The 26,215-nt window shown below is 73.2% G+C and overlaps 2 protein-coding genes across 9 annotated transcripts in view; both read right to left on the bottom strand.

Moving 5' to 3' along the window:
- Positions 1–6,193: 6,193 nt before the first annotated feature.
- Positions 6,194–13,349, bottom strand: IRF9 (interferon regulatory factor 9). 3 transcript variants are annotated; one of them, XM_068921866.1, is made up of 9 exons: positions 13,281–13,349; positions 11,828–12,056; positions 10,534–10,717; positions 9,555–9,667; positions 9,326–9,380; positions 8,967–9,041; positions 7,517–7,909; positions 7,273–7,388; positions 6,194–6,550 (listed from the first exon to the last, which is right to left on the bottom strand). In XM_068921866.1, the coding sequence occupies exons 2-9, from the start codon at positions 11,930–11,932 to the stop codon at positions 6,488–6,490; spliced, it is 1,104 nt and encodes a 367-aa protein (XP_068777967.1). In that variant the 5' UTR covers positions 11,933–12,056; positions 13,281–13,349; the 3' UTR covers positions 6,194–6,487. The 3 variants fall into 3 exon arrangements, with proteins under 3 accessions (XP_068777967.1, XP_068777965.1, XP_068777966.1); XM_068921864.1 differs by lacking the exon at positions 13,281–13,349 and adding an exon at positions 12,057–12,277 and having other exon boundaries at positions 11,828–11,980; XM_068921865.1 differs by lacking the exons at positions 11,828–12,056; positions 13,281–13,349 and adding an exon at positions 12,057–12,272.
- Positions 13,350–13,531: 182 nt separating this feature from the next.
- The window catches only part of RNF31 (ring finger protein 31), a 35,998-nt gene continuing 23,314 nt past the window's right edge, over positions 13,532–26,215 (bottom strand). For 2 of the 6 annotated variants that reach the window (XM_068921861.1, XM_068921863.1), the window contains 5 exons: positions 20,922–21,040; positions 19,399–19,512; positions 18,163–18,220; positions 16,158–16,254; positions 13,779–13,906 (listed from right to left, as the gene is read on the bottom strand). In XM_068921861.1, the coding sequence (XP_068777962.1) occupies positions 13,872–13,906; positions 16,158–16,254; positions 18,163–18,220; positions 19,399–19,512; positions 20,922–21,040 (423 nt within the window). In that variant the 3' untranslated portion in view covers positions 13,779–13,871. Of the gene's footprint in view, positions 13,659–13,734; positions 13,907–16,157; positions 16,255–18,162; positions 18,221–19,398; positions 19,513–20,921; positions 21,041–25,438; positions 25,557–26,215 lie in introns of those variants that run through there. The other 4 variants (XM_068921858.1, XM_068921862.1, XM_068921860.1 and 1 more) reach the window with 4 other exon arrangements.

Here is a 26,215-nt window from a genome sequence, read left to right as displayed (position 1 = left end):
CAGCCCCCCACAGCCCCCCCAGACCCACAGACCTCCCACGGCCCTATAGCGCCCTCGGGACCCCCCCGGCCCCCAAAACCCCCCCCACAGCCCCCCCAGACCCACAGACCTCCCACGGCCCTAGAGCGCCCTCGGGACCCCCCCGGCCCCCAAAACCCCCCCCACAGCCCCCCCAGACCCACAGACCTCCACGGCCCTAGAGCGCCCCCGGGACCCCCCGGCCCCCAAAACCCCCCCCACAGCCCCCCCAGACCCACAGACCTCCCACGGCCCTAGAGCGCCCCCGGGACCCCCCCGGCCCCTACAGCCCCCCACAGCCCCCCCAGACCCACAGACCTCCCACGGCCCTAGAGCGCCCCCGGGACCCCCCGGCCCCCAAAACCCCCCCCACAGCCCCCCCCAGACCCACAGACCTCCCACGGCCCTATAGCGCCCCCGGGACCCCCCCGGCCCCCCAAACCCCCCCCACAGCCCCCCCCAGACCCACAGACCTCCCACGGCCCTAGAGCGCCCTCGGGACCCCCCCGGCCCCCAAAACCCCCCCCACAGCCCCCCCAGACCCACAGACCTCCCACGGCCCTAGAGCGCCCTCGGGACCCCCGTGACCCCCCCGACCCCTACAGCCCCCTACAGACCCCCCTATTGCCCCCCCTGCAGGGCCCTATAGCCCCCCCCCAGCCCCTATAGCCCACCCCATTGCCCTCCAAGGGCCTTATAGCCCCCAGGCCCTTATAGCCCACCCCACTGCCCCCCCCTGCAGGGCCCTATAGCCCCATAGCCCTATAGCCCACCCAGCACCCTATAGCTCCCCTATAGGGCCCCCACAGCCCTTCCTATTGCCCCTGTGCAGGGCCCTACAGCTCCCCTATAGGGCCCTATAGCTCCCCAGGGCCGTATGGGCCCCTATAGCCCCTCCCAGCCCCCATAGCCCCTCCCAGCCCCTATAGCCCCCCTATAGCCCCCATACCAGGTGCGGGGCACGTCGACGGCCAGGTAGTCGCGGCGCAGGAGCCGGGAGCTGCAGGTGGCCGCCAGCCTGCGGGCGGCACCCAAAACCGCCCGATCTCACCCCAAAACGTGGCCTCGCCCCCGCACCTCCCCCCCCTCCGACCTCTCCCCAAAATGGCTCAGCTTCACCCCAACACCACTCCCCAAACCCCCCCAATTCTCCCCAAAACCTCCCGCCTTCACCCCCCAACACCACTCCCCAAACCCCCCCAATTCTCCCCAAAACCTCCCGCCTTCACCCCCCAACACCACTCCCAAAACCCCCCCAATTCTCCCCAAAACCTCCCGCCTTCACCCCCCACACCACTCCCCAAACCCCCCCAATTCTCCCCAAAACCTCCCGCCTTCACCCCCAACACCACTCCCCAAACCCCCCAATTCTCCCCAAAACCTCCCGCCTTCACCCCCCAACACCACTCCCCAAACCCCCCAATTCTCCCCAAAACCTCCCGCCTTCACCCCCCAACACCACTCCCCAAACCCCCCAATTCTCCCCAAAACCTCCCGCCTTCACCCCCCAACACCACTCCCCAAACCCCCCCAATTCTCCCCAAAACCTCCCGCCTTCACCCCCCAACACCACTCCCAAACCCCCCAATTCTCCCCAAAACCTCCCGCCTTCACCCCCCACACCACTCCCCAAACCCCCCCAATTCTCCCCAAAACCTCCCGCCTTCACCCCCCAACACCACTCCCCAAACCCCCCAATTCTCCCCAAAACCTCCCGCCTTCACCCCCCAACACCACTCCCCAAACCCCCCAATTCTCCCCAAAACCTCCCGCCTTCACCCCCCAACACCACTCCCCAAACCCCCCAATTCTCCCAAAACCTCCCGCCTTCACCCCCCAACACCACTCCCCAAACCCCCCAATTCTCCCCAAAACCTCCCGCCTTCACCCCCCAACACCACTCCCCAAACCCCCCCAATTCTCCCCAAAACCTCCCGCCTTCACCCCCCAACACCACTCCCCAAACCCCCCCAATTCTCCCCAAAACCTCCCGCCTTCACCCCCCAACACCACTCCCCAAACCCCCCCAATTCTCCCCAAAACCTCCCGCCTTCACCCCCCAACACCACTCCCCAAACCCCCCAATTCTCCCCAAAACCTCCCGCCTTCACCCCCCAACACCACTCCCCAAACCCCCCAATTCTCCCCAAAACCTCCCGCCTTCACCCCCCAACACCACTCCCCAAACCCCCCCAATTCTCCCCAAAACCTCCCGCCTTCACCCCCAACACCACTCCCCAAACCCCCCCAATTCTCCCCAAAACCTCCCGCCTTCACCCCCCAACACCACTCCCCAAACCCCCCCAATTCTCCCCAAAACCTCCCACCTTCACCCCCAACACCACTCCCCAAACCCCCCCAATTCTCCCCAAAACCTCCCGCCTTCACCCCCCAACACCACTCCCCAAACCCCCCCAATTCTCCCCAAAACCTCCCGCCTTCACCCCCCAACACCACTCCCAAAACCCCCCCAATTCTCCCCAAAACCTCCCGCCTTCACCCCCCAAAACCCCCCCAAACCGGAGCCTCCAAACACCCCCAAATCCCCCCAAAACAAACCCTACAAAACACCCCCGATTTCCCCCAAACCACCCCAAAACGGTCCCTATAAAACACCCCCAAAACGGACACTAAGAAAAAAAAAAACACCCCAAATCCCCCAAACACCCCCCCGAATCCCCCCGCCCCCCCCAAACTCCCCAAACCGCCCCAAACCGCCCCAAAAGCGCCTACCAGATGGTGCTGAAGCAGCCCGTGTGCCACTGCAGCACCTCGGGGTAGTAAAACATGGTGCGGCTGGCCCGAAACGCCGCTAATTCACCCCAAAACTGAGGGGGGCCCCAAAAAAGACGCCGAAACGGAGCCCTCGAATTGGGCGGAACCGGCCAAACAGCCCTAAAATCCTCCCAAATTTGGGACCCTGGAATTGGGGGAGTTCAAAAATGGAGACCCAAAACCGGGGGGGCTGCAAAGAAAGCCCTAAACCGCCCCAAATTTGGGACTGCAAAAAAAAAAGGAGCGATTCCACAAAGAGCCCCAAAACGCCCCAAATTTCGGGCTGCAAAATAAGGAGCAACTCCGAAAAGTCCCAAAACGCCCCAAATTTGGGACTGCAAAATAAGGAGCGATTCCAAAAACAGCCCCAAAACGCCCCAAATTTGGGAGCCTCAAAAAAGGAGCGATTCCAAAAACAGCCCTAAAACGCCCCAAATTCGGGACTTCAAAAAACCAGAAATTCCTAAAACAGCCCCAAAACGCCCCAAATTTGGGACGCCCGAAAAAAGGAGCGATTCCAAAAACAGCCCCAAAAGACCCCAAATTCGGGACTTCAAAAAAACAGAAATTCCTAAAACAGCCCCAAAACACCCCAAATTCGGGACTTCAAAAAACCAGAAATTCCTAAAACAGCCCCAAAACGCCCCAAATTTGGGACGCCCGAAAAAAGGAGCAATTCCACAAACAGCCCCAAAACACCCCAAATTCGGGCCCCCAAAATACAGGGACCCTCAAAACTCCTAAAATCGCCCCAAAATCGGGATTCCCCCAAATTCAAGGGCCTCAAATCCGCCCCCAAAGCTGGGAGGGGCCCCTCAAACCCCCTATTTTGCCCTAATTAAGCCCCTTATTAATTAGCTAATGGGAAAAACCTACCTGACATAAATACTAACCCGCTCCCTTAAATATATTAAATTAGATAAATACATAAATTAGCTCAAATTACCAATTAAATATATTAATCTACGCTATCAGCTACCAAAAATAACTTGGTATCCGCAATAAAAACAATTAATTAATTAAAACCCTCGACAATTAAACCTGGTGGCCCGTTAACCAGGTAAGTCTCCGGGATGCTAATTATATCTGCACTAATTAATAAATAAATAAATAAATAAATACATGAGACTAATTAAACCGTTTCCGCTGCGAACTAACTACACTCCCTACTAATTAAGCAGAAACACTCTAATTATTAGGCAGAATAAATTAATTTCCTGAACAAACCAACGAGCTCTGCACTAAAACTATTTCAAGTGCTGAAATGCTCATTAACTAAATATATTAAAACTCCTATTAACGAAAACAATTAGCTTTCTTACAAAAATCACAGGGTATAATTAATTAATTTGGCTGCTACTCAACTAAAATATTTAATTACTAACTACAGTATTTAACATTAAGTACATTAACCATAAAACTAATTACAATACATCGACTAAAAGCTTGCAACTACTAAAACTATTCTAATTAATGTAATTAAACTAATTAAAGCTACAATCAGCTAATTAAGACGGGTAAATTAAACGCATCTGTTTAAGAAACGATTAGCTCACACCCTTATTTAATATTTTTGAGAAAAATAATCTATTTATAGGCTAAACCGGCCCAAACTGCCTCGGTTAATAAGAGCTCGCGCTAATTATCCCGCCACCGCGCTAATTAGAAAGGAGCTAACTAAAGCTGGAGCAATTAGCGCCGCCCCCGCCTCTAATTAGTTCACCCCGCCTACGAGTTCAGAGAAAGGGTCCTGAACAGCTTAAGGAAAGGAACGATAATGAGCCAGGGGCGCTAATTAGGGCTAATTAGCGCCGCTAACGAGCCGTGCCGCTAACGAGCCACGCCACCGCCCGCCGCCGCCCTCGCGAAAAGCAGGCGCCTTCCGCGCTCCGCCTTTTATAACCTCGCCCCGTCCCGCCCCCCGCGCCCGCGCCGACCAATAGGAAGCTTTCCCACCTCAGGCGCGCTGGCCAATCAGCGGCTTTGTTTCCCTGCCGCCACGCGGGAGGGCGCGCGCTCGTGCGCGGGGCGGGAAAGCTGCTGCCCGCCCCGGTGACGAGAGAGGAGGGCGGCGGCCAATCACAGCGCGGTCCCCATTCCCGCTGGGAGACCGCTCCCCAATCAGAACGCCGGTACAGCCCACGTGGGGCCACACACCCCCTTCTCCTGCAGCCAATCGGGTGGAGACGACTCTCTTTCCCCCCCCCCACCGCCTCCTCGAGGAGGGTGGGTGGGTGCTCCCGTCACGTGCCCTGGAGACCGCCGCCGGGAGCCAATGGGAGGCCCTCCCGCCTCGCGCCGCGGGCCAATCGGGAGGCGGCGCGGCTTTCCCGCCAATTCTCCTCAGGGGAGGAGGCTCGTGCCGGGCGCAGCGTGAGGGCGAGGCGACACCGCGGCGGGGGGGGGGACATGGGGGGAAATGGGGGGACACAGAGGGGACAAGGGGGTGACAGGGGGGTCAGGGGCACCGAGGGGGTGACAGGGGGGTTAGGGGACATGAGGGGACACAGAGGGGACAAGGGGTGACAGGGGGGTCAGGGGCACCGAGGGGGTGACAGGGGGGTTAGGGGACATGAGGGGACACAGAGGGGACAAGGGGGTGACAGGGGGGTCAGGGGCACCGAGGGGGTGACAGGGGGGTTAGGGGACATGAGGGGACACAGAGGGGACAAGGGTTGACAGGGGGGTCAGGGGCACCGAGGGGGACGGGGGGGTGACAGGGGGGTTAGGGGACATGAAGGGACACAGAGGGGACAGGGGGGTGACAGGGGGGTCAGGGGCACCGAGGGGGTGACAGGGGGGTCGGGGGGGGTGACAGGGGGATTAGGGGGACCGGGGGGGACGGGGGGCTGATGGGGGAGTGGGGCTGACAGGGGGGATCAGGGGACATGAGGGGACACAGAGGGGACAGGGGGTGACAGGGGGGTCAGGGGCACCGAGAGGGATGGGGGGGGACCGGGGGGGACGGGGGGCTGATGGGGGAGTGGGGCTGACAGGGGGGTTAGGGGACATGGGGGGACACAGAGGGGACAGGGGGTCACAGGGGGGGTTGGGGGTGATGGAGATAGGGGGATATGGATGCAGAGGGGGTGGGAGGGTGATGGGTTAGCAGGATGGGGGGGTGATGGGGGAGTGGGGCTGATGGGAGCGGGGGACACGGGGGGACAGAGGGAACGGGGGGAACATGGGAGAAAGGGGGGGGACAGAAGAGAGATGAGAGGAAAAGGGGGTCGGGGGCAACAGGGGAGACATGAGGGGACACGGGGGAGAGGGGGGTGACAGAGGGGCCACGGGGACACAGGGCGACGAGGGACGTGGGGTGACAGGATGGGGGGCCAATAGGGGAGCGGGAGTCCCGCACACGCCCGTTCCCACCCCGGCCCCACACGGGCGCCGTGGCTGCCGGTGGGTCACAGCTTTATTCTCGCGAGGGAGGGGGGCACGGCCCCACACACGCGTCGGCAGCGCCTCTGCCCCACGGCGGCCCGGCCCCCCGCCCGCCGCGAACGGAGGTGAGCAGCTTCGTGGGCCCCAGAGGCTCTCGGCGCGTGCTGCGGGGCTGGGGGGCGCGGCGGGCTGGGGTCACGGTGAGGCTGCAGGACGCCGTGGGGCTGGGATTGCCGTGGGGCTGGGGGGCGCCGGGGGGCGGAGGTCGCTGTAGTGCTGGGGGCCGAGCAGGAGGTCCCTGCCCCACTCAGGCGCGGGGGGGCGGCGCCGTGGGGCTGTCGAGGAGCTGCTGGGCGAAGGCCTGCTCCAGCTGAGAGGGGCTGGGGTCAGTGGGGCTGCCCCATAGCTGCCCCCCGGTTGCTCCCACTGCCCCCAGCTGCCCCATAGCCGCCCTACCTCTGCTCCTCCTGCCCCATAGCTGCCCCCCAGCTGCTCCATGTCTGCTCCTGCTGCCCCAGAGCTGCTCCCACCACCCTTCGCTGCCCCATAGCTGCCCCCCGGCTGCTCCCACCGCCCCCAGCTGCCCCTGCTGTCCCCCAGCTGACCCATAGCTGGTCTGCAGCCACCCCAGCTCCCCCATAGCTGCTCCCGTCACCCTCAGCTGCCCCACGGCTGCCCTTGCTGCCCCACGGCTGCCCCATAACTCATCTAGCTGCTCTATATCTATGCTTTTTCTGCCCCATAGCTATCTCGTAGGTGCTCTTCTCCCCCCCGCCTGCCCCTTGCTGCCCCGCAGCCCACCCATTTGCCCCCCAGCTGCCCCATAGCTGCCCCCCAGCCCAACTCTCTGCCCCACAACTGCTCCCCAGCCTGCCAATCCGCCCCTCAGCCCACTCCTCTGCCCCCCATCTGCTTCCTTCTGCCCCACTGCGCCCCCCCGAGCCGCAGCGCACTCCTGTTCCCTCCCTTTGCTCTCTTGCTGCCCCATAGCACCCTTGCTTGCCCCCCAGCCCACTTTTCCGCCCTACAGACCTCCCGCCGCACCTTCTTTCAGCCCCCCAAGTGCCGCCCGCTGCCCCATAGCCGCCCCACCTGCAGGACGAGGGCGCCGCGCTCGGGGCCGTCGCCGGGGCCGGGCTCCTCGCCCACGGCCAGGGTGACGCGGTGCGGGGGGCAAGGCCCCAGCCCGGCGCGGTGCTGCTCCAGCTCTGTTTGCGGGGGGGGGGGGGGGGGGGGGGGGGACACCCACCGTGAGCCGCGCGTGTGGGGCAGCGCCCGCCGTGGGGCAGCGCCCGCCGTGATTCGGGCAGGAGGGGGGCGGGCGCGCCGCACTCACCCCACCGGAAGCGCCGGGCGTCGAAGACCTGCACCACGGCGCCGCGCTCCAGCAGCGAGGCGCCGTGGGGCCGGGCGCCGTGGGGCGGGGCGCAGTAGAGGGCCGCCTCCCCCCGGCGCCGCACGAACAGCCCCTGGGCGCTGCTGGCCAGCAGCAGCCCCGGGCGCAGGCCGGCCAGCAGCGGCCCCACGGCGGCGGCGGCGCCGCTGCTCCCCGGCTGCCCCCCGGCGCCCCCCGACAGCCCCTCGGGGGCGGGCAGCAGCAGGCGGGGCAGCAGGCCGCCCCCCGCCGCCGGGGGGCCCCGGGGCGTCACCAGGTAGTCGCCGGGGGGCAGCCAGCCCCGCCAGGCCAGCGCCCCCCCCAGCCACAGCCGCAGCCCCAGCGCCGCCCCTCCTGCCGCCGGGGAGCGAGGGGGCGGAGTCAGTGCGGGGGGGCGGGGCAGGGGGTGGGGCTGGGGCTGAGCTGGGGGTGTGGCCAGGACCGGGGGGCGGGGATGGGGGTGTGGCCAGGACTGCTGGGGGGCGGGGTCAGGCCTCAGCTGGGGGTGTGGTCAGGGCCAGGCTGGGGGTGTGGCCAGGACTGCTGGGGGGCGGGATCAGGCCTCAGCGGGGGGTGTGGTCAGGACTGCTGGGGGTGTGGTCAGGGCTGGGCTTGGGGGTGTGGCCAGGACTGCTGGGGGCGGGGCAAGGCCTCAGTTGGGGTGTGGCCAGGACTGCTGGGGGTGGGGTCAGGCCTCGGGGTGTGGCCAGGACTGCTGGGGGGCGGGGTCAGGCCTCAGCTGGGGGTGTGGTCAGGACTGCTGGGGGTGGGGTCAGAGCTGGGCTGGGGGTGTGGCCAAGACTGCTGGGGGTGTGGCCAGGGCTGGGCTTGGGGGTGTGGCCAGGACTGCTGGGGGCGGGGCAAGGCCTCAGTTGGGGTGTGGCCAAGACTGCTGGGGGCGGGGTCAGGCCTCGAGGTGTGGCCAGGACTGCTGGGGGCGGGGTCAGGCTTCAGCTGGGGGTGTGGTCAGGACTGCTGGGGGCGGGGTCAGAGCTGGGCTGGGGGTGTGGCCAAGACTGCTGGGGGTGTGGTCAGGGCTGGGCTTGGGGGTGTGGCCAGGACTGCTGGGGGCGGGGCAAGGCCTCAGTTGGGGTGTGGCCAGGACTGCTGGGGGCGGGGTCAGGGCTGGGCTCGGGGGTGTGGCCAGGACTGGGGGGTGTGGCCAGGCCTGCTGGGGGTGGGGCCAGGCTGCAGCTGGGGGCGGGGCCAGGGCTTTTCCTGGGGTGGGGCCAGGCTGGGCTGGGGGTGTCCGGGGGAAGGGGGGTGGGGCCAGAGCGGTGCTAGGGGCGGGGCCACCACTAGGGGCGGGGCCAGGGCTGGGGCTGCAGTGAGGGGGTGGGTCAACCTATGGGGCGGGGCGGGGCTTGGTCAGCGGCTGGGGGGTGGGGCCGATCGCGGGGGCGGGGCTCACCCTGGGCAGGGGGGAGGGGCTCCAAGCTCTCCATGACGATGTCCAGGCTGGGCGGGGCCAGGGGCGGGGCCGGGGCTGAGGAGGGCGGGGTCAGGCCTGCAGCACCCCGCCCCCCTGCCCCAACCGCCTCCCCAGCCCCATAGCTGCCCCCCCAACCGCCCCCCCCAGCCCCCCAATAGCCCCTCAACTGCCCCCAGTTCCCCTCTGTGACCCATAATTGCCCCCCACGGCCCCCCAACTGCCCCCCCTCCCCGTAGCTCACCCCCAGTCTCCCCCCACCAGCCCCATAACTACCCCAACCGGCCCCTCCCAGCCCCACAACCCCCCCCCCCCGGCTGCTTCCCCGCCCCGGCTCTCACGAGGGACCCAGGTGTCCGGGCAGAGCTGGGCGTCATCGGGGCTGGGAGACGGCGCCTGCGGGCGGAGAGCGGTCGTTCTGGGGGGGGGGGGCTGCCCCACAACTGCCCCCCTGCCCCATAACTACCCCCCCGCCCAACTGACCCCACCCCACAACTGCCCCTTACACCCCCAACAGCCCTCCCCTCCCAGAACCACCCCCCCGCCCCCCAACAGCCCCCCGCAACGTACCGCCTCGCTGGGGGGCTGGGGCTCTGCAGCCTCCTCCGGGGGGGGCGTCACCGAGGGGCTGGCGGCGGCTTCCGGCTGCGGACGGGGCCCGGCGCGCCGCGGGGGCTGCTTGCCTGCGGGGCACCCGGACGCCTGGGTCCCTCCCCGGACGCCTGGGCCCTTCTCCCGGACACCTGGGCCCCTCCCCGGATGCCTGGGCCCCTCTCCTGGACGCCTGGGCCCCTCTCCCGGACGCCTGGGCCCCTCTCACGGACGCCTGGGCCCCTCCCCGGACGCCTGGGCCCCTTCCCCGGACGCCTGGGCCCCTCCCCGGACACCTGGGCCCCTCCCCGGACGCCTGGGCCCCTCCCCGGACGCCTGGGCCCCTTCCCGGACACCTGGGCCCCTTCCCCGGACACCTGGGCCCCTGCCCCGGACGTCTGGGCCCCTGCCCCGGACGTCTGGGCCCTTCTCCCGGACACCTGGGTCCCTCCCCGGACACCTGGGTCCCTCCCCGGACGCCTGGGCCCCTCCCCGGATGCCTGGGCCCCTGCCCCGGACGTCTGGGCCCTTCTCCCGGACACCTGGGCCCCTTTCCCAGGCACCTGTGCCCTTCTCCCGGACACCTGGGCCCCTCCCCGGACGCCTGGGCCCCTTCCCGGACACCTGGGCCCCTCCCTGGACACCTGGGCCCCTCCCCAGACACCTGGGCCCCCTTCCCCGGACGCCTGGGCCCCTTCCCCGGACACCTGGGCCCATCCCTGGACACCTGGGCCCCTCCCCGGACACCTGGGCCCCCTTCCCCGGACGCCTGGGCCCCTCCCCGGACACCTGGGCCCCCTTCCCCGGACGCCTGGGCCCCTTCCCGGACACCTGGGCCCATCCCTGGACACCTGGGCCCCTTTCCCAGATGCCTGGGCCCCTTCCCCGGACGCCTGGGCCCCTTCCCGGACACCTGGGTCCCTCCCCGGACGCCTGGGCCCCGGGGGGCGGGGCTCACCGCGGGGGGCGGGGCTGGGCAGCAGCCGGTAGACCTTGTAGGGCCGGGGCCCGTCGAGGCGGGAGCGTTCGGGCACCTCCTCGAACTCGGCGCTCTTGTTGAGGGCGCAGCGGAGCCGCGTCTTGCAGCCCGCCGGGTCCGGCGGCGCCCCGGGCCGCAGCTTGCCCTTGAACTCGGCCCACGCCTGCGCACGGCACACGCAACACGCTAATGACACGCCAGCGACACGCCGCGGGGCACGCGTGACGCCTCGACGCGGGTAACGGGGTCTGGGGGAGCTGCAGGCCGCAGCTCGGCCTCGGACTCGGCACGTGCCACACGCAACACGCTAAGGACACGCCAGCGACACGCCGCGGGGCACACGTGACGCCTCGACGCAGGTAACGGGGTCTGGGGGAGCTGCAGGCCGCAGCTCGGCCTCGGACTCGGCACGTGCCACACGCAACACGCTAAGGACACGCCAGCGACACGCCGCGGGGCACGCGTGACGCCTCGACGCGGGTAACGGGGTCTGGGGGAGCCGCAGGCTCCAGCTCACCCTCGGACTCGGCACGTGGCACACGCAACACGCTAACGACACGCCAGCGACACGCCGCGGGGCACGCGTGACGCCTCGACGCGGGTAACGGGGTCTGGGGGAGCTGCAGGCCGCAGCTGGCCCTCGGACTCGGCACGTGGCACACGCAACACGCTAACGACACGCCAGCGACACGCCGCGGGGCACGCGTGACGCCTCGACGCGGGTAACGGGGTCTGGGGGCGCCCCAGGCCGCAGCTGGCCCTCGGACTCGGCACGTGGCACACGCAACACGCTAACGACACGCCAGCGACACGCCGCGGGGCACGCGTGACGCCTCGATGCGGGTAACGGGGTCTGGGGGAGCTGCAGGCCGCAGCTCGCCCTCGGACTCGGCACGTGGCACACGCTACACGCTAACGACACGCCAGCGACACGCCGCGGGGCACGCGTGACACCTCGACGCGGGTAACGGGGTCTGGGGGCGCCCCAGACCGCAGCTCGCCCTCGGACTCGGCACGTGCCACACGCAACACGCTAACGACACGCCAGCGACACGCCGCGGGGCACGCGTGACGCCTCGACACAGGTAACGGGGTCTGGGGGTGCCCCAGGCCGCAGCTGGCCCTTGGACTCGGCACGTGGCACACGCAACACGCTAAGGACACGCCAGCGACACGCCGCGGGGCACGCTCGCCACCTCAATGCGGGTAACGCGGTCTGGGGGGGGGGCGCTCCAGGGCGGGGGTCACCCGTGAGCTCAGTCTAGACCCGCACAGGTGATGCTGTCGTGGAACACGCCAAGGACACGCCAGCGACACGCAACACGCCGCTGGAGGCATTGCATCGCGGCAGAACGGCCCGCGGGCTCCGCGTCGCCATCACGCCGTCAGCGTCGCAGGCGTCGGCCGGGTGCGCTTGAGCGTGTCGCTAGTAGGTGGCGGCGGCGCGTTAGCGTGTGCGGGCGGTTAGCGTGTGCGGGCGGTTAGCGTGTGCGGGCGGGCACCTGGAAGAAGGCGGCGTCGCGGGGGCCGTGGTCGTGCTTGCCGGCGTGCTTCCAGGGGATGCGCACGGCGCTGCGCGCCCCGTCGTCCCACTCCAGCCCGGCGAAGCGCCCGCTCTCCACCTGCGCCACCAGCCAGGGCCGCAGGCGCCGGCGGCCCGCCATGGCCCCGCCGCCGCCCCCCGCGCCGCGCCGCGCCAGGGGGGGGACGCCGAGCTGGGGACGCGGGGGCGCGGGTCAGGGGACGCGGGGGCGGGGGTCAGGGGGCGCGGGGGCACGGGGACGGGGGGACGCGGGGAGACAGGGACGGGGGAGACGGGGACACGGGTCAGGGGGGACAGGGACGGGGGTCGGGGGGGGACACGGGGACGGGGACACAGGTCGGGGGGGACGCGGGGACGGGGGAGACGGGTCCAGAAGTGGGGACGCGGGGACGCGGGTCAGTGGGGGACGTGGGGACACGGGGACACGGGTCAGCGGGGACGTGGGGACGTGGGTCAGTGGGGGACGTGGGACATGGGGACATGGGTCAGTGGGGACGCGGGGACGTGGGTCAGTGGGGACGTGGGGACATGGGGACATGGGTCAGTGGGGGACATGGGACATGGGGACACGGGTCAGTGGGGACGTGGGGACGTGGGGGACATGGGACATGGGGGACATGGGACATAGGGACGCGGGTCAGTGGGGACGTGGGGACGTGGGTCAGTGGGGGACGTGGGGACACGGGTCAGGGGATGTGGGGACGCGGGGACGTGGGTCGGTGGGGGACGTGGGACATGGGGACGCGGGTCAGTGGGGACGCGGGGACACGGGGACGTGGGGGACATGGGACATGGGGACACGGGTCGGGGGGACGTGGGGACATGGGGACATGGGTCAGTGGGGACGTGGGACATGGGGACACGGGTCAGGGGACGTGGGGACGCGGGAGACGTGGGTCAGTGGGGGACGTGGCACGTGGGGACACGGGTCAGTGGACGTGGGGACGCGACACGGGGACGTGGGTCGGCGGGGGACGTGGCGACGCGGGGACGAGGCAGTGGGGAACACGGCGACACGGGAGACGGGTCAGTGGACGTGGGGACACGGGGACGTGGGTCGGGGGGGGACGCGGGGACACGCGGGGGGACGCGCCCGACCCGTGGCGAGCCGGCGGGGGGACCCGGGGGGCGCCGCCGTGACGTCACACCCCCCCCCCCCCGGGCCCCGCGGTTCTCCCCTCACCTCCTTCCGCGCTGCCTGCGGCGGCGGCCGCTTCCTCGAAATCACGTGACGCCCCGCCGCGGCCCCGCCCCCCCCTCCGCCGGCCCCGCCCCCGCGACGGGCGGGGCGGCGAGAAACCACAGACACGGGGGTTGTTGGTGGCGGTGGGGAGGGGGGGGGAAGCAGCTTTTATTGAGCGATGCGGCGCAGGCCGGGCCGAGCCGAAAAAGCCTCCAACGTCCCCAAAACGGGCGGAGCCGAAAAAGCCTCCAACGTCCCCAAAACGGTCGGGGGGCTGGTGGGGGGGGGGGGCCGCGGGGTAAAAGGAGGGCGGCGGCGTCACTGCGGGCGGCGCGGCGGGGCGGCGGCGGGACCCAGCGGCGCCTCCTGGGCCAGGCACTGCGGGGCGGGGCGGGTGAGGGGGCGTGGCTAAGCGCGGCCCCGCCCCCTCGGCCCGCCCCCAGGCCCCGCCCACCTGGAGGAGGCGGCGGCGGTAGGCGGCGTCGGGCTCGGCGGCGGCGCGGGGCGGCGGCCCGGCCGGCAGGTGGCGCTCGGCGGCTGCGCGCAGCTCCGGCAGCGAGTAGAGGCGGGCGGGGTCCAGGCGGCGCTCGTTCACCAGCCGCACCAGGTACTCCTTGTAGTGCCCCCTGGCGGGGGGCGGCCGCCGCGGTCACCCCCCCGGGACTCCCCCCGGGACCCCCCAAACCTCCCCCCGGCACCCCCCCCAAATCCCCCCCCCAAACCAGGTACTCCTTGTAGTGCCCCCTGGCGGGGGGCGGCCGCCGCGGTCACCCCCCCGGGACCCCCCAAACCTCCCCCCGGGACCCCCCCCAAATCCCCCCCCCCAAACCAGGTACTCCTTGTAGTGCCCCCTGGCGGGGGGCGGCCGCCGCGGTCACCCCCCCGGGACTCCCCCCGGGACCCCCCCGGGACCCCCCGGACCTCCCCCCGGGACCTCCCCCCAAACCCCCCCGGCACCCCCCGGACCTCCCCCCAGGACCCCCCCCAAATCCCCCCCCCCCAAACCAGGTACTCCTTGTAGTGCCCCCTGGCGGGGGGCGGCCGCCGCGGTCACCCCCACGGGACCCCCCCCCAAACCCCCCCGGGACCCCCCAAACCTCCCCCGGCACCCCCCCCAAATCCCCCCCCAAACCAGGTACTCCTTGTAGTGCCCCCTGGCGGGGGGCGGCCGCCGCGGTCACCCCCCCGGCACCCCCCCCCCGGGACCCCCCCCGGCACCCCCCAAACCTCCCCCCGGGACCCCCCCCAAATCCCCCCCCCCAAACCAGGTACTCCTTGTAGTGCCCCCTGGCGGGGGGCGGCCGCCGCGGTCACCCCCCCGGCACCCCCCCCAAACCCCCCCGGCACCCCCCGGACCTCCCCCCGGGACCCCCCCCCAAATCCCCCCCCAAACCAGGTACTCCTTGTAGTGCCCCCTGGCGGGGGCGGCCGCCGCGGTCACCCCCCGGGACCGCCCCCCAAACCCCCCCCAAACCCCCCCGGCACCCCCCGGACCTCCCCCCAGGACCCCCCCCAAATCCCCCCCCCAAACCAGGTACTCCTTGTAGTGCCCCCTGGCGGGGGGCGGCCGCCGCGGTCACCCCCCCGGGACTCCCCCCGGGACCACCCAAACCTCCCCCCGGCACCCCCCAAACCTCCCCCCGGACCTCCCCCCAGGACCCCCCCCAAATCCCCCCCCCCAAACCAGGTACTCCTTGTAGTGCCCCCTGGCGGGGGGCGGCCGCCGCGGTCACCCCCCCGGCACCCCCCCCAAACCCCCCCGGGACCCCCCCGGCACCCCCCCCCCAAACCAGGTACTCCTTGTAGTGCCCCCTGGCGGGGGGCGGCCGCCGCGGTCACCCCCCCGGGACTCCCCCCGGGACCCCCCAAACCTCCCCCGGGACCCCCCAAACCTCCCCCCAAACCTCCCCCCGGGACCCCCCCCCCAAATCCCCCCCCCCAAACCAGGTACTCCTTGTAGTGCCCCCTGGCGGGGGGCGGCCGCCGCGGTCACCCCCCCGGCACCCCCCCGGGACCCCCCGGACCTCCCCCCGGCACCCCCCCCAAACCCCCCCGGACCTCCCCCCGGCACCCCCCCCAAATCCCCCCCCCCAAACCAGGTACTCCTTGTAGTGCCCCCTGGCGGGGGGCGGCCGCTGCGGTCACCCCCCCGGGACCCCCCCCGGCACCCCCCAAACCTCCCCCCGGAATCCCCCCCCCAAACCAGGTACTCCTTGTAGTGCCCCCTGGCGGGGGGCGGCCGCCGCGGTCACCCCCCCGGCAGCCCCCCAAACCTCCCCCCGGGACCCCTCCAAACCTCCCCCAACCTTCCTCCGATATCCCAAGTCCCCCCCCGGACCCCCCCCCAAATATCACTCAGGAGCCCCCAATAGTTCTTTAATGACCCCCCCAGTACCCCCTAGGACCCCCAAATACCCCCCAGGACCCCTAACCCCCCCCCCCAAACACCTAAATACCCCCTAGGAGCCCAAGACACCTCCCAGGGACCCCCAAGTACCCCCAATACCCCCCAAGTACCCCCAATACCCCGCCACAGACCCCCCCAATACCCCCCAGGACCCCCCACAGACCCCTAATACCCCCCAGGACCCCCCAATACCCCCCACAGACCCCCCTAATACCCCCCAGGACCCCCCAATACCCCCCACAGACCCCCCCAATACCCCCCAGGACCCCCCACAGACCCCCAATACCCCCCAAGTACCCCCAATACTCCCCCACAGACCCCCCCAATACCCCCCAGGACCCCCACAGACCCCTAATACCCCCCAGGACCCCCCCAATAGCCCCCACAGACCCCCAATACCCCCCACAGACCCCCCAATACCCCCCAGGACCCCCCAATACCCCCCGGGACCCCCCCCCAGGGCCGCTTACACGCAGAGGCCGGCGTGTCCCGGCGGCGCCTCCTTGCCGCAGGGCTCGTCCCGCAGCCCCCCCGGCGTCTCCTTCTGCTCCAGCACCCCGCAGCCCCTGCGCGGCCCCCACACGCTAAGCACACGCTAAGCACACGCCGAGCACACGCCGAGCACGCGTGTCCCCCCTCGCGCACGCCCTGACGCCCTCCCTGCCCCCCCCGGCGTCTCCTTCTGCTCCAGCACCCCGCAGCCCCCTGCGTGGCCCCCACACGCCAAGCACACGCTAAGCACACGCTAAGCACACGCCAAGCACGCGCCGAGCACGCACCGAGCACGCGTGTCCCCCCTCGCGCACGCCCTGACGCCCTCCCTGCCCCCCCCCCGGCCTCTCCTTCTGCTCCAGCACCCCGCAGCCCCCTGCGCGGCCCCCACACGCTAAGCACACGCTAAGCACACGCCAAACACACGCCAAGCACACGCCGAGCACACGCCAAGCACGCGTGTCCCCCCTCGCGCACGCCCCGACGCCCTCCCTGCCCCCCCCCCGGCGTCTCCTTCTGCTCCAGCCCCCCGCAGCCCCCTGCGCGGCCCCCACACGCTAAGCACACGCTAAGCACACGCTGAGCACACGCTAAGCACACGCCAAGCACACGCCGAGCACACGCCAAGCACACGCCAAGCACACGCTAAGCACACGCCGAGCGCACGCCGAGCACGCGTGTCCCCCCTCGCGCACGCCCCGACGCCCTCCCTGCCCCCCCCGGCCTCTCCTTCTGCTCCAGCACCCCGCAGCCCCCTGCGCGGCCCCCACACGCTAAGCACACGCTAAGCACACGCCGAGCACACGCCGAGCACGCGTGTCCCCCCTCGCGCACGCCCTGACGCCCTCCCTGCCCCCCCCGGCGTCTCCTTCTGCTCCAGCACCCCGCAGCCCCCTGCGTGGCCCCCACACGCCAAGCACACGCTAAGCACACGCTAAGCACACGCCAAGCACGCGCCGAGCACGCACCGAGCACGCGTGTCCCCCCTCGCGCACGCCCTGACGCCCTCCCTGCCCCCCCCCCGGCCTCTCCTTCTGCTCCAGCACCCCGCAGCCCCCTGCGCGGCCCCCACACGCTAAGCACACGCTAAGCACACGCCAAACACACGCCAAGCACACGCCGAGCACACGCCAAGCACGCGTGTCCCCCCTCGCGCACGCCCCGACGCCCTCCCTGCCCCCCCCCCGGCCTCTCCTTCTGCTCCAGCCCCCCGCAGCCCCCTGCGCGGCCCCCACACGCTAAGCACACGCTAAGCACACGCTGAGCACACGCTAAGCACACGCCAAGCACGCGTGTCCCCCCTCGCGCACGCCCCGACGCCCTCCCTGCCCCCCCCCCGGCCTCTCCTTCTGCTCCAGCCCCCCGCAGCCCCCTGCGCGGCCCCCACACGCTAAGCACACGCTAAGCACACGCTGAGCACACGCTAAGCACACGCCAAGCACACGCCGAGCACACGCCAAGCACACGCCAAGCACACGCTAAGCACACGCCGAGCGCACGCCGAGCACGCGTGTCCCCCCTCGCGCACGCCCCGACGCCCTCCCTGCCCCCCCCGGCCTCTCCTTCTGCTCCAGCCCCCCGCAGCCCCCTGCGCGGCCCCCACACGCTAAGCACACGCTAAGCACACGCCGAGCGCACGCCGAGCACGCGTGTCCCCCCTCGCGCACGCCCTGACGCCCTCCCTGCCCCCCCCGGCCTCTCCTTCTGCTCCAGCCCCCCGCAGCCCCCTGCGCGGCCCCCACACGCCGAGCACACGCCGAGCACACACCGAGCACACGCTAAGCACACGCTAAGCACACGCCGAGCACACGCTAAGCACACGCCAAGCACACGCCGAGCACACGCTAAGCACACACGCCTCGCCCACGCGCCCCGGGGGGGCACCGGGCACACGCAGCGCTGGGGGGGGGGGAGGCCGCGGACACGCTGGGGGGGGGCGCGCGGGGGGGACACGCGTGGCACACGCGTGACGCGGGGCCCCACCTCCGGGGGGGGGGCGGGCGCCGGCCGGCGGCTCCGTGTCGAAGGCGACGCCGCTCTCCTGCGGGGGGGGGGGGGGCGTGGTGAGCCCGGCCCCGCCCCCTGCCCCATGGCCTGCCCCATAGCTGCCCCACGGCACTCCGTAACCCCCCCCAGCTGCCCCACGGCACCCCGTAACCCCCCCCAGCTGCCCCACAGCACCCCCCAGCTGCCCCACGGCACCCCGTAACCCCCCCCAGCTGCCCCACAGCACCCCCCAGCTGCCCCACGGCACCCCGTAACCCCCCCCAGCTGCCCCACAGCACCCCCCAGCTGCCCCACGGCACCCCGTAACCCCCCCCAGCTGCCCCTCAGCACCCCCCAGCTGCCCCACGGCACCCCGTAACCCCCCCAGCTGCCCCCCGGCACCCCCCAGATGCCCCACAACACCCCGTAACCCCCCCAGCTGCCCCACACACCCCATAGCTGCCTCACAGCACCCCGTAACCCCCCCAGCTGCCCCCCCGCACCCCCCCGCTGCCCCACGGCACCCCGTAACCCCCCCAGCTGCCCCACAACACCCCCCAGCTGCCCCACGGCACCCCATAACACTCCCCAGCTGCCCCACAGCACCCCCCAGCTGCCCCACAGCACCCCGTAACCCCCCCAGCTGCCCCTCAACACCCCCCAGCTGCCCCACAGCACCCCGTAACCCCCCCCAGCTGCCCCACAACACCCCCCAGCTGCCCCACGGCACCCCGTAACCCCCCCCAGCTGCCCCACAACACCCCCCAGCTGCCCCACGGCACCCCGTAACCCCCCCCAGCTGCCCCACAACACCCCATAGCTGCCCCACGGCACCCCGTAACCCCCCCCAGATGCCCCTCAGCACCCCCCAGCTGCCCCACGGCACCCCGTAACCCCCCCCAGCTGCCCCACAACACCCCATAGCTGCCCCACGGCACCCCGTAACCCCCCCCAGATGCCCCACACACCCCATAGCTGTCTCACAGCACCCCGTAACCCCCCCAGCTGCCCCACACACCCCATAGCTGCCTCACAGCACCCCGTAACCCCCCCAGCTGCCCCCCCGCACACCCCAGCTGCCCCCCGGCACCCCGTAACCCCCCCAGCTGCCCCCCCGCACCCCCCGGCTGCCCCACGGCACCCCGTAACCCCCCCCAGCTGCCCCACAACACCCCCCGGCTGCCCCACGGCACCCCGTAACCCCCCCGCGCCCCCCGCAGCCCCCCCGGGCACCTGGAGGAGGCGCTGCAGCCGGGGGGGGTCCCAGTCGCGCAGGTAGAAGAGGCAGTCGCGGGGGTGGTGGCCGTGCAGGGACCCCCGCAGCGGGCAGCTCGCCTCCGGGCAGCTCTGCCCCACGGCGCCGGCCGCCGTCAGCCCCACGGCGCCGGCCCCCCGGCGGGCCCCCGCCCCGCAGGCGCCCCCCGCCCCATAGCGCCCCCCCTCGTCCCGCAGCGACCCCACAGCGCTCCTCCAGGGCTCCTCCCGCCCCATAGGGACCCCACAGCGCCCCCCCCCAAGGCTCCTCCTGCCCCATAGGGACCCCCCTGCCCCATAGCGCCCCCCCTTGTCCCGCAGTGGCCCCACAGCGCTCCTCCAGGGCTCCTCCCGCCCCATAGGGACCCCACAGCGCCCCCCCCCACGGCTCCTCCTGCCCCATAGGGACCCCCCCGCCCCATAGCGCCCCCCCTCGTCCCGCAGCGGCCCCACAGCGCTTCTCCAGGGCTCCTCCTGCCCCATAGGGACCCCACAGCGCCCCCCCCCACGGCTCCTCCTGCCCCATAGGGACCCCCCCGCCCCATAGTGCCCCCCCTCATCCCACAGGGACCCCACAGCGCTCCTCCAGGGGTCCTCCTGCCCCACAGGGACCCCACAGGGACCCCACAGTGCCCCCCCCCACGGGTCCTCCTGCCCCATAGGGACCCTAGAGCATCACCCCCACGGGTCCTCCTGCCCCATAGGGACCCCCCTGCCCCATAGCGCCCCCCCTCATCCCACAGGGACCCCACAGCGCTCCTCCAGGGGTCCTCCTGCCCCATAGGGACCCCACAGTGCCCCCCCCACGGGTCCTCCTGCCCCATAGACACCCCACAGCGCCCCCCCCAGGGGTCCTCCTGCCCCATAGAGACCCCAGAGCCCCCCCATAGCAGCTCCCACTACCCCATAGGGACCCCAGAGACCCCTATATGGATCCCTCTGCCCCATAGAGACCCCTGAGCTCCCCATAGGAGCCCACCCCACCCCACAGGGACCCCCAGAGCCCCCCATAGCAGCTCCCACCACCCCACAGGGACCCCAGAGACCCCCATATGGATCCCCCTGCCCCATAGAGACCCGCAAGCCCCCCATAGTGACCCCCCCCACCGCATAGGGACCCAAGAGCCCCCCATACAGACCCCCCCCACCCTATAGAGACCCCAGAGCCCCCCATAGCAGCTCCCCCCACCCCACAGGGACCCTAGAGCCCCCCATAGCAGCTCCCAGCACCCCATAGAGACCCCAGAGCCCCCCCATAGCGACCCCCCCACCCCACAGGGCCCAAAGAGCCCCCCATACAGACCCCCCCCACCCCATAGAGACCCCAGAGCCCCCCATAGCGACCCCCCCACCCCACAAGGACCAAAGAGCCCCCCATACAGACCCCCCCCACCCCATAGAGACCCCAGAGCCCCCCCATAGCGACCCCCCCCACCCCATAGAGACCCCAGAGCCCCCCATAAGGCCCCCCCCGCCCCGAGCCGGCGGCCGGCCGCACGTACGTTTTTGGCGTAGAAGGGCCGGGAGCAGCCGCTGCAGAAGTGGTGGCGGCACTGGGAGCACTGGAAGTGCATGCAGCCGCCCCGGGCCAGGGCGTACCAGAGCCCGCAGCGCGGGCACGCTGCCCCGGGGGTCAGCCCCACGGCGCCCGCCCCACGGCTGCCAGCCCCACGGCGCCCCACGGCCGCCCCACGGCGCCCCACGGCACCCCACGGCGCCCGCCCCGCAGCGCCCAGCCGCAGCCGCCCCGGGCCAGGGCGTACCAGAGCCCGCAGCGCGGGCACGCTGCCCCGGGGGTCAGCCCCACGGCGCCCGCCCCACGGCTGCCAGCCCCACGGCCGCCCCACGGCGCCCCACGGCCGCCCCACGGCGCCCGCCCCGCAGCGCCCAGCCGCAGCCGCCCCGGGCCAGGGCGTACCAGAGCCCGCAGCGCGGGCACGCTGCCCCGGGGGTCAGCCCCACGGCGCCCGCCCCACGGCTGCCAGCCCCACGGCGCCCCACGGCCGCCCCACGGCGCCCCACGGCACCCCACGGCGCCCGCCCCGCAGCGCCCAGCCGCAGCCGCCCCGGGCCAGGGCGTACCAGAGCCCGCAGCGCGGGCACGCTGCCCCGGGGGTCAGCCCCACGGCGCCCGCCCCACGGCTGCCAGCCCCACGGCCGCCCCACGGCGCCCCACGGCCGCCCCACGGCGCCCGCCCCGCAGCGCCCAGCCGCAGCCGCCCCGGGCCAGGGCGTACCAGAGCCCGCAGCGCGGGCACGCTGCCCCGGGGGTCAGCCCCACGGCGCCCGCCCCACGGCTGCCCCACGGCTGCCCCACGGCGCCCCACGGCCGCCCCACAGCCGCCCCACGGCCGCCCCACGGCGCCCCACGGCGCCCGCCCCACAGCGCCCAGCCGCAGCCGCCCCGGGCCAGGGCGTACCAGAGCCCGCAGCGCGGGCACGCTGCCCCGGGGGTCAGCCCCACGGCGCCCGCCCCACGGCGCCCGCCCCACGGCGCCCCACGGCCGCCCCACGGCGCCCGCCCCGCAGCGCCCAGCCGCAGCCGCCCCGGGCCAGGGCGTACCAGAGCCCGCAGCGCGGGCACGCTGCCCCGGGGGTCAGCCCCACGGCGCCCGCCCCACGGCTGCCAGCCCCACGGCCGCCCCACGGCGCCCCACGGCGCCCGCCCCGCAGCGCCCAGCCGCAGCCGCCCCGGGCCAGGGCGTACCAGAGCCCGCAGCGCGGGCACGCTGCCCCGGGGGTCAGCCCCACGGCGCCCGCCCCACGGCTGCCAGCCCCACGGCGCCCCACGGCCGCCCCACGGCGCCCCACGGCGCCCGCCCCGCAGCGCCCAGCCGCAGCCGCCCCGGGCCAGGGCGTACCAGAGCCCGCAGCGCGGGCACGCTGCCCCGGGGGTCAGCCCCACGGCGCCCGCCCCACGGCTGCCAGCCCCACGCCGCCCCACGGCCGCCCCACGGCGCCCAGCCGCAGCCGCCCCGGGCCAGGGCGTACCAGAGCCCGCAGCGCGGGCACGCTGCCCCGGGGGTCAGCCCCACGGCGCCCGCCCCACGGCTGCCAGCCCCACGGCCGCCCCACGGCGCCCCACGGCGCCCGCCCCGCAGCGCCCAGCCGCAGCCGCCCCGGGCCAGGGCGTACCAGAGCCCGCAGCGCGGGCACGCTGCCCCGGGGGTCAGCCCCACGGCGCCCGCCCCACGGCTGCCAGCCCCACGGCGCCCCACGGCGCCCCACGGCGCCCCACGGCGCCCGCCCCGCAGCGCCCAGCCGCAGCCGCCCCGGGCCAGGGCGTACCAGAGCCCGCAGCGCGGGCACGCTGCCCCGGGGGTCAGCCCCACGGCGCCCGCCCCACAGCGCCCGCCCCACGGCACCCGCCCCACGGCGCCCCACGGCCGCCCCACGGCGCCCGCCCCGCAGCGCCCAGCCGCAGCCGCCCCGGGCCAGGGCGTACCAGAGCCCGCAGCGCGGGCACGCTGCCCCGGGGGTCAGCCCCACGGCGCCCGCCCCACGGCTGCCAGCCCCACGGCGCCCCACGGCCGCCCCACGGCGCCCGCCCCGCAGCGCCCAGCCGCAGCCGCCCCGGGCCAGGGCGTACCAGAGCCCGCAGCGCGGGCACGCTGCCCCGGGGGTCAGCCCCACGGCGCCCGCCCCACGGCACCCGCCCCACGCCGCCCCACGGCCGCCCCACGGCGCCCGCCCCGCAGTGCCCACCCGCAGCCGCCCCGGGCCAGGGCGTACCAGAGCCCGCAGCGCGGGCACGCTGCCCCGGGGGTCAGCCCCACGGCGCCCGCCCCACGGCTGCCAGCCCCACGGCGCCCCACGGCCGCCCCACGGCGCCCCACGGCGCCCGCCCCGCAGCGCCCAGCCGCAGCCGCCCCGGGCCAGGGCGTACCAGAGCCCGCAGCGCGGGCACGCTGCCCCGGGGGTCAGCCCCACGGCGCCCGCCCCACGGCGCCCGCCCCACGGCGCCCCACGGCCGCCCCACGGCCGCCCCACGGCGCCCGCCCCGCAGCGCCCAGCCGCAGCCGCCCCGGGCCAGGGCGTACCAGAGCCCGCAGCGCGGGCACGCTGCCCCGGGGGTCAGCCCCACGGCGCCCGCCCCACGGCTGCCAGCCCCACGGCACCCCACGGCCGCCCCACGGCGCCCCACGGCGCCCGCCCCGCAGCGCCCAGCCGCAGCCGCCCCGGGCCAGGGCGTACCAGAGCCCGCAGCGCGGGCACGCTGCCCCGGGGGTCAGCCCCACGGCGCCCGCCCCACGGCTGCCAGCCCCACGGCGCCCCACGGCCGCCCCACGGCGCCCGCCCCGCAGCGCCCAGCCGCAGCCGCCCCGGGCCAGGGCGTACCAGAGCCCGCAGCGCGGGCACGCTGCCCCGGGGGTCAGCCCCACGGCGCCCGCCCCACGGCTGCCAGCCCCACGGCGCCCCACGGCGCCCCACGGCCGCCCCACGGCGCCCGCCCCGCAGCGCCCAGCCGCAGCCGCCCCGGGCCAGGGCGTACCAGAGCCCGCAGCGCGGGCACGCTGCCCCGGGGGTCAGCCCCACGGCGCCCGCCCCACGGCTGCCAGCCCCACGGCGCCCCACGGCCGCCCCACGGCGCCCCACGGCACCCGCCCCGCAGCGCCCAGCCGCAGCCGCCCCGGGCCAGGGCGTACCAGAGCCCGCAGCGCGGGCACGCTGCCCCGGGGGTCAGCCCCACGGCGCCCGCCCCACGGCTGCCAGCCCCACGGCGCCCCACGGCCGCCCCACGGCGCCCGCCCCGCAGCGCCCAGCCGCAGCCGCCCCAGGCCAGGGCGTACCAGAGCCCGCAGCGCGGGCACGCTGCCCCGGGGGTCAGCCCCACGGCGCCCGCCCCACGGCTGCCCCACGGCGCCCCACGGCCGCCCCACGGCGCCCCACGGCGCCCGCCCCGCAGCGCCCAGCCGCAGCCGCCCCGGGCCAGGGCGTACCAGAGCCCGCAGCGCGGGCACGCTGCCCCGGGGGTCAGCCCCACGGCGCCCGCCCCACGGCTGCCCCACGGCGCCCCACGGCCGCCCCACGGCGCCCCACGGCGCCCGCCCCGCAGCGCCCAGCCGCAGCCGCCCCGGGCCAGGGCGTACCAGAGCCCGCAGCGCGGGCACGCTGCCCCGGGGGTCAGCCCCACGGCGCCCGCCCCACGGCTGCCAGCCCCACGGCGCCCCACGGCGCCCCACGGCACCCCACGGCGCCCGCCCCGCAGCGCCCAGCCGCAGCCGCCCCGGGCCAGGGCGTACCAGAGCCCGCAGCGCGGGCACGCTGCCCCGGGGGTCAGCCCCACGGCGCCCGCCCCACGGCTGCCAGCCCCACGGCGCCCCACGGCCGCCCCACGGCACCCCACGGCGCCCGCCCCGCAGCGCCCAGCCGCAGCCGCCCCGGGCCAGGGCGTACCAGAGCCCGCAGCGCGGGCACGCTGCCCCGGGGGTCAGCCCCACGGCGCCCGCCCCACGGCTGCCAGCCCCACGGCGCCCCACGGCGCCCGCCCCGCAGTGCCCCCCAACCCGTAGCCTGACCCACAGCCAGAGCCCCAGCCCCAGGGGCAGAGCCAGAGCCCGGCCCCACACCGCCGTGGGGCAGCCCCACATTCTGCCCCACTGCACGCCGTGGGGCAGCCCCCTCGCCCATCCTCCCTATCCCCCCACAGCGCCGTGGGGTGGCCCCACACGCACCCATGCCGTGCTCGCGCAGGAAGGCCCCCAGCCCCGGCCCCACGGCGCCGTGGGGCGGCCCCACACGCACCCATGCCGTGCTCGCGCAGGAAGGCCCCCAGCCCCACACCGCCGTGGGGCGGCCCCACACGCACCGATGCCGTGCTCGCGCAGGAAGGCCCCCAGCCCCGGCCCCACGGCGCCGTGGGGCGGCCCCACACGCACCCATGCCGTGCTCGCGCAGGAAGGCCCCCCGCCCCGGCCCCACACCGCCGTGGGGCAGCCCCACACGCACCGATGCCGTGCTCGCGCAGGAAGGCCCCCCGCCCCGGCCCCACACCGCCGTGGGGCGGCCCCACACGCACCGATGCCGTGCTCGCGCAGGAAGGCCCCCAGCCCCGGCCCCACGGCGCCCTGGGGGTCGCTGCGGCGCTTCCAGGCGGCGAAGTCGGCGCAGGAGAGCGAGGCGTGCGCCGCCTCCCACTGCCCCACGGCCGCGACCCACGGCGCCGACCCACGGCACACGCGGAGCCACACGTCAGTCAGCCCCCCCCCGGCCCCCCCCAACCCGGCCCCGCGCCGCCTCCCACTGCCCCACGGCAGCAGCGACCCACATAGCCCCACGGCGCCCTCGCCCAGCCCCGTAGCGCCGCCCCCCAACCCCATAGCTGCCCCGTAGCCACCCCCCAGCCCCATAGTGCCTCCCCATAGCAGCCCCCCAGCCCCATAGCCGTCCCCCAGCCCCATGGCACCCCCCCCAGCCCCATAGCCACCCCTAGCAGCCCCCCAGCCCCATAGCTGCCCCCAGCCCCACGGCACCCCCCCCAGCCCCATAGCAGCCCCCCCAGCCCCATAGCCATCCCCCAGCCCCATGGCACCCCCCCAGCCCCATAGCTGCCCCCCAGCAGCCTCCCCAGCCCCATAGCCATCCCCCAGCCCCATAGCAGCCCCCCAGCAGCCCCCCAGCCCCATAGCCAATCCTCCAGCCCCACGGCACCCCCCCAGCCCCATAGCAGCCCCCCAGCCCCATAGCCACCCCCCAGCCCCATAGCAGCCCCCCAGCCCCATAGCCATCCCCCAGCCCCCTAGCAGCCCCCCAGCCCCATAGCCATCCCCTAGCCCCCTAGCAGCCCCCCCAGCCC

Source organism: Struthio camelus, chromosome 29 (genome assembly GCF_040807025.1).
Source record: "Struthio camelus isolate bStrCam1 chromosome 29, bStrCam1.hap1, whole genome shotgun sequence".
NCBI classification, from domain to species: Eukaryota; Metazoa; Chordata; class Aves; order Struthioniformes; family Struthionidae; genus Struthio; species Struthio camelus.
This window is presented reverse-complemented; position numbering and strand designations above follow the sequence as displayed.

Bases quoted from the DNA above. Each gene is read 5' to 3' on its own strand.
- IRF9 (XM_068921864.1), bottom strand. From the start codon at position 12,218: ATGGCGGGCCGCCGGCGCCTGCGGCCCTGGCTGGTGGCGCAGGTGGAG. The intron at 9,668-10,533 runs GTGAGCCCCGCC...GGTGCCCCGCAG, and splicing joins GCCCAGCCCCGCCCCCCGCG to GCAAGCAGCCCCCGCGGCGC. The intron at 9,381-9,554 runs GTACGTTGCGGG...CTCCGCCCGCAG, and splicing joins CCCAGCCCCCCAGCGAGGCG to GCGCCGTCTCCCAGCCCCGA.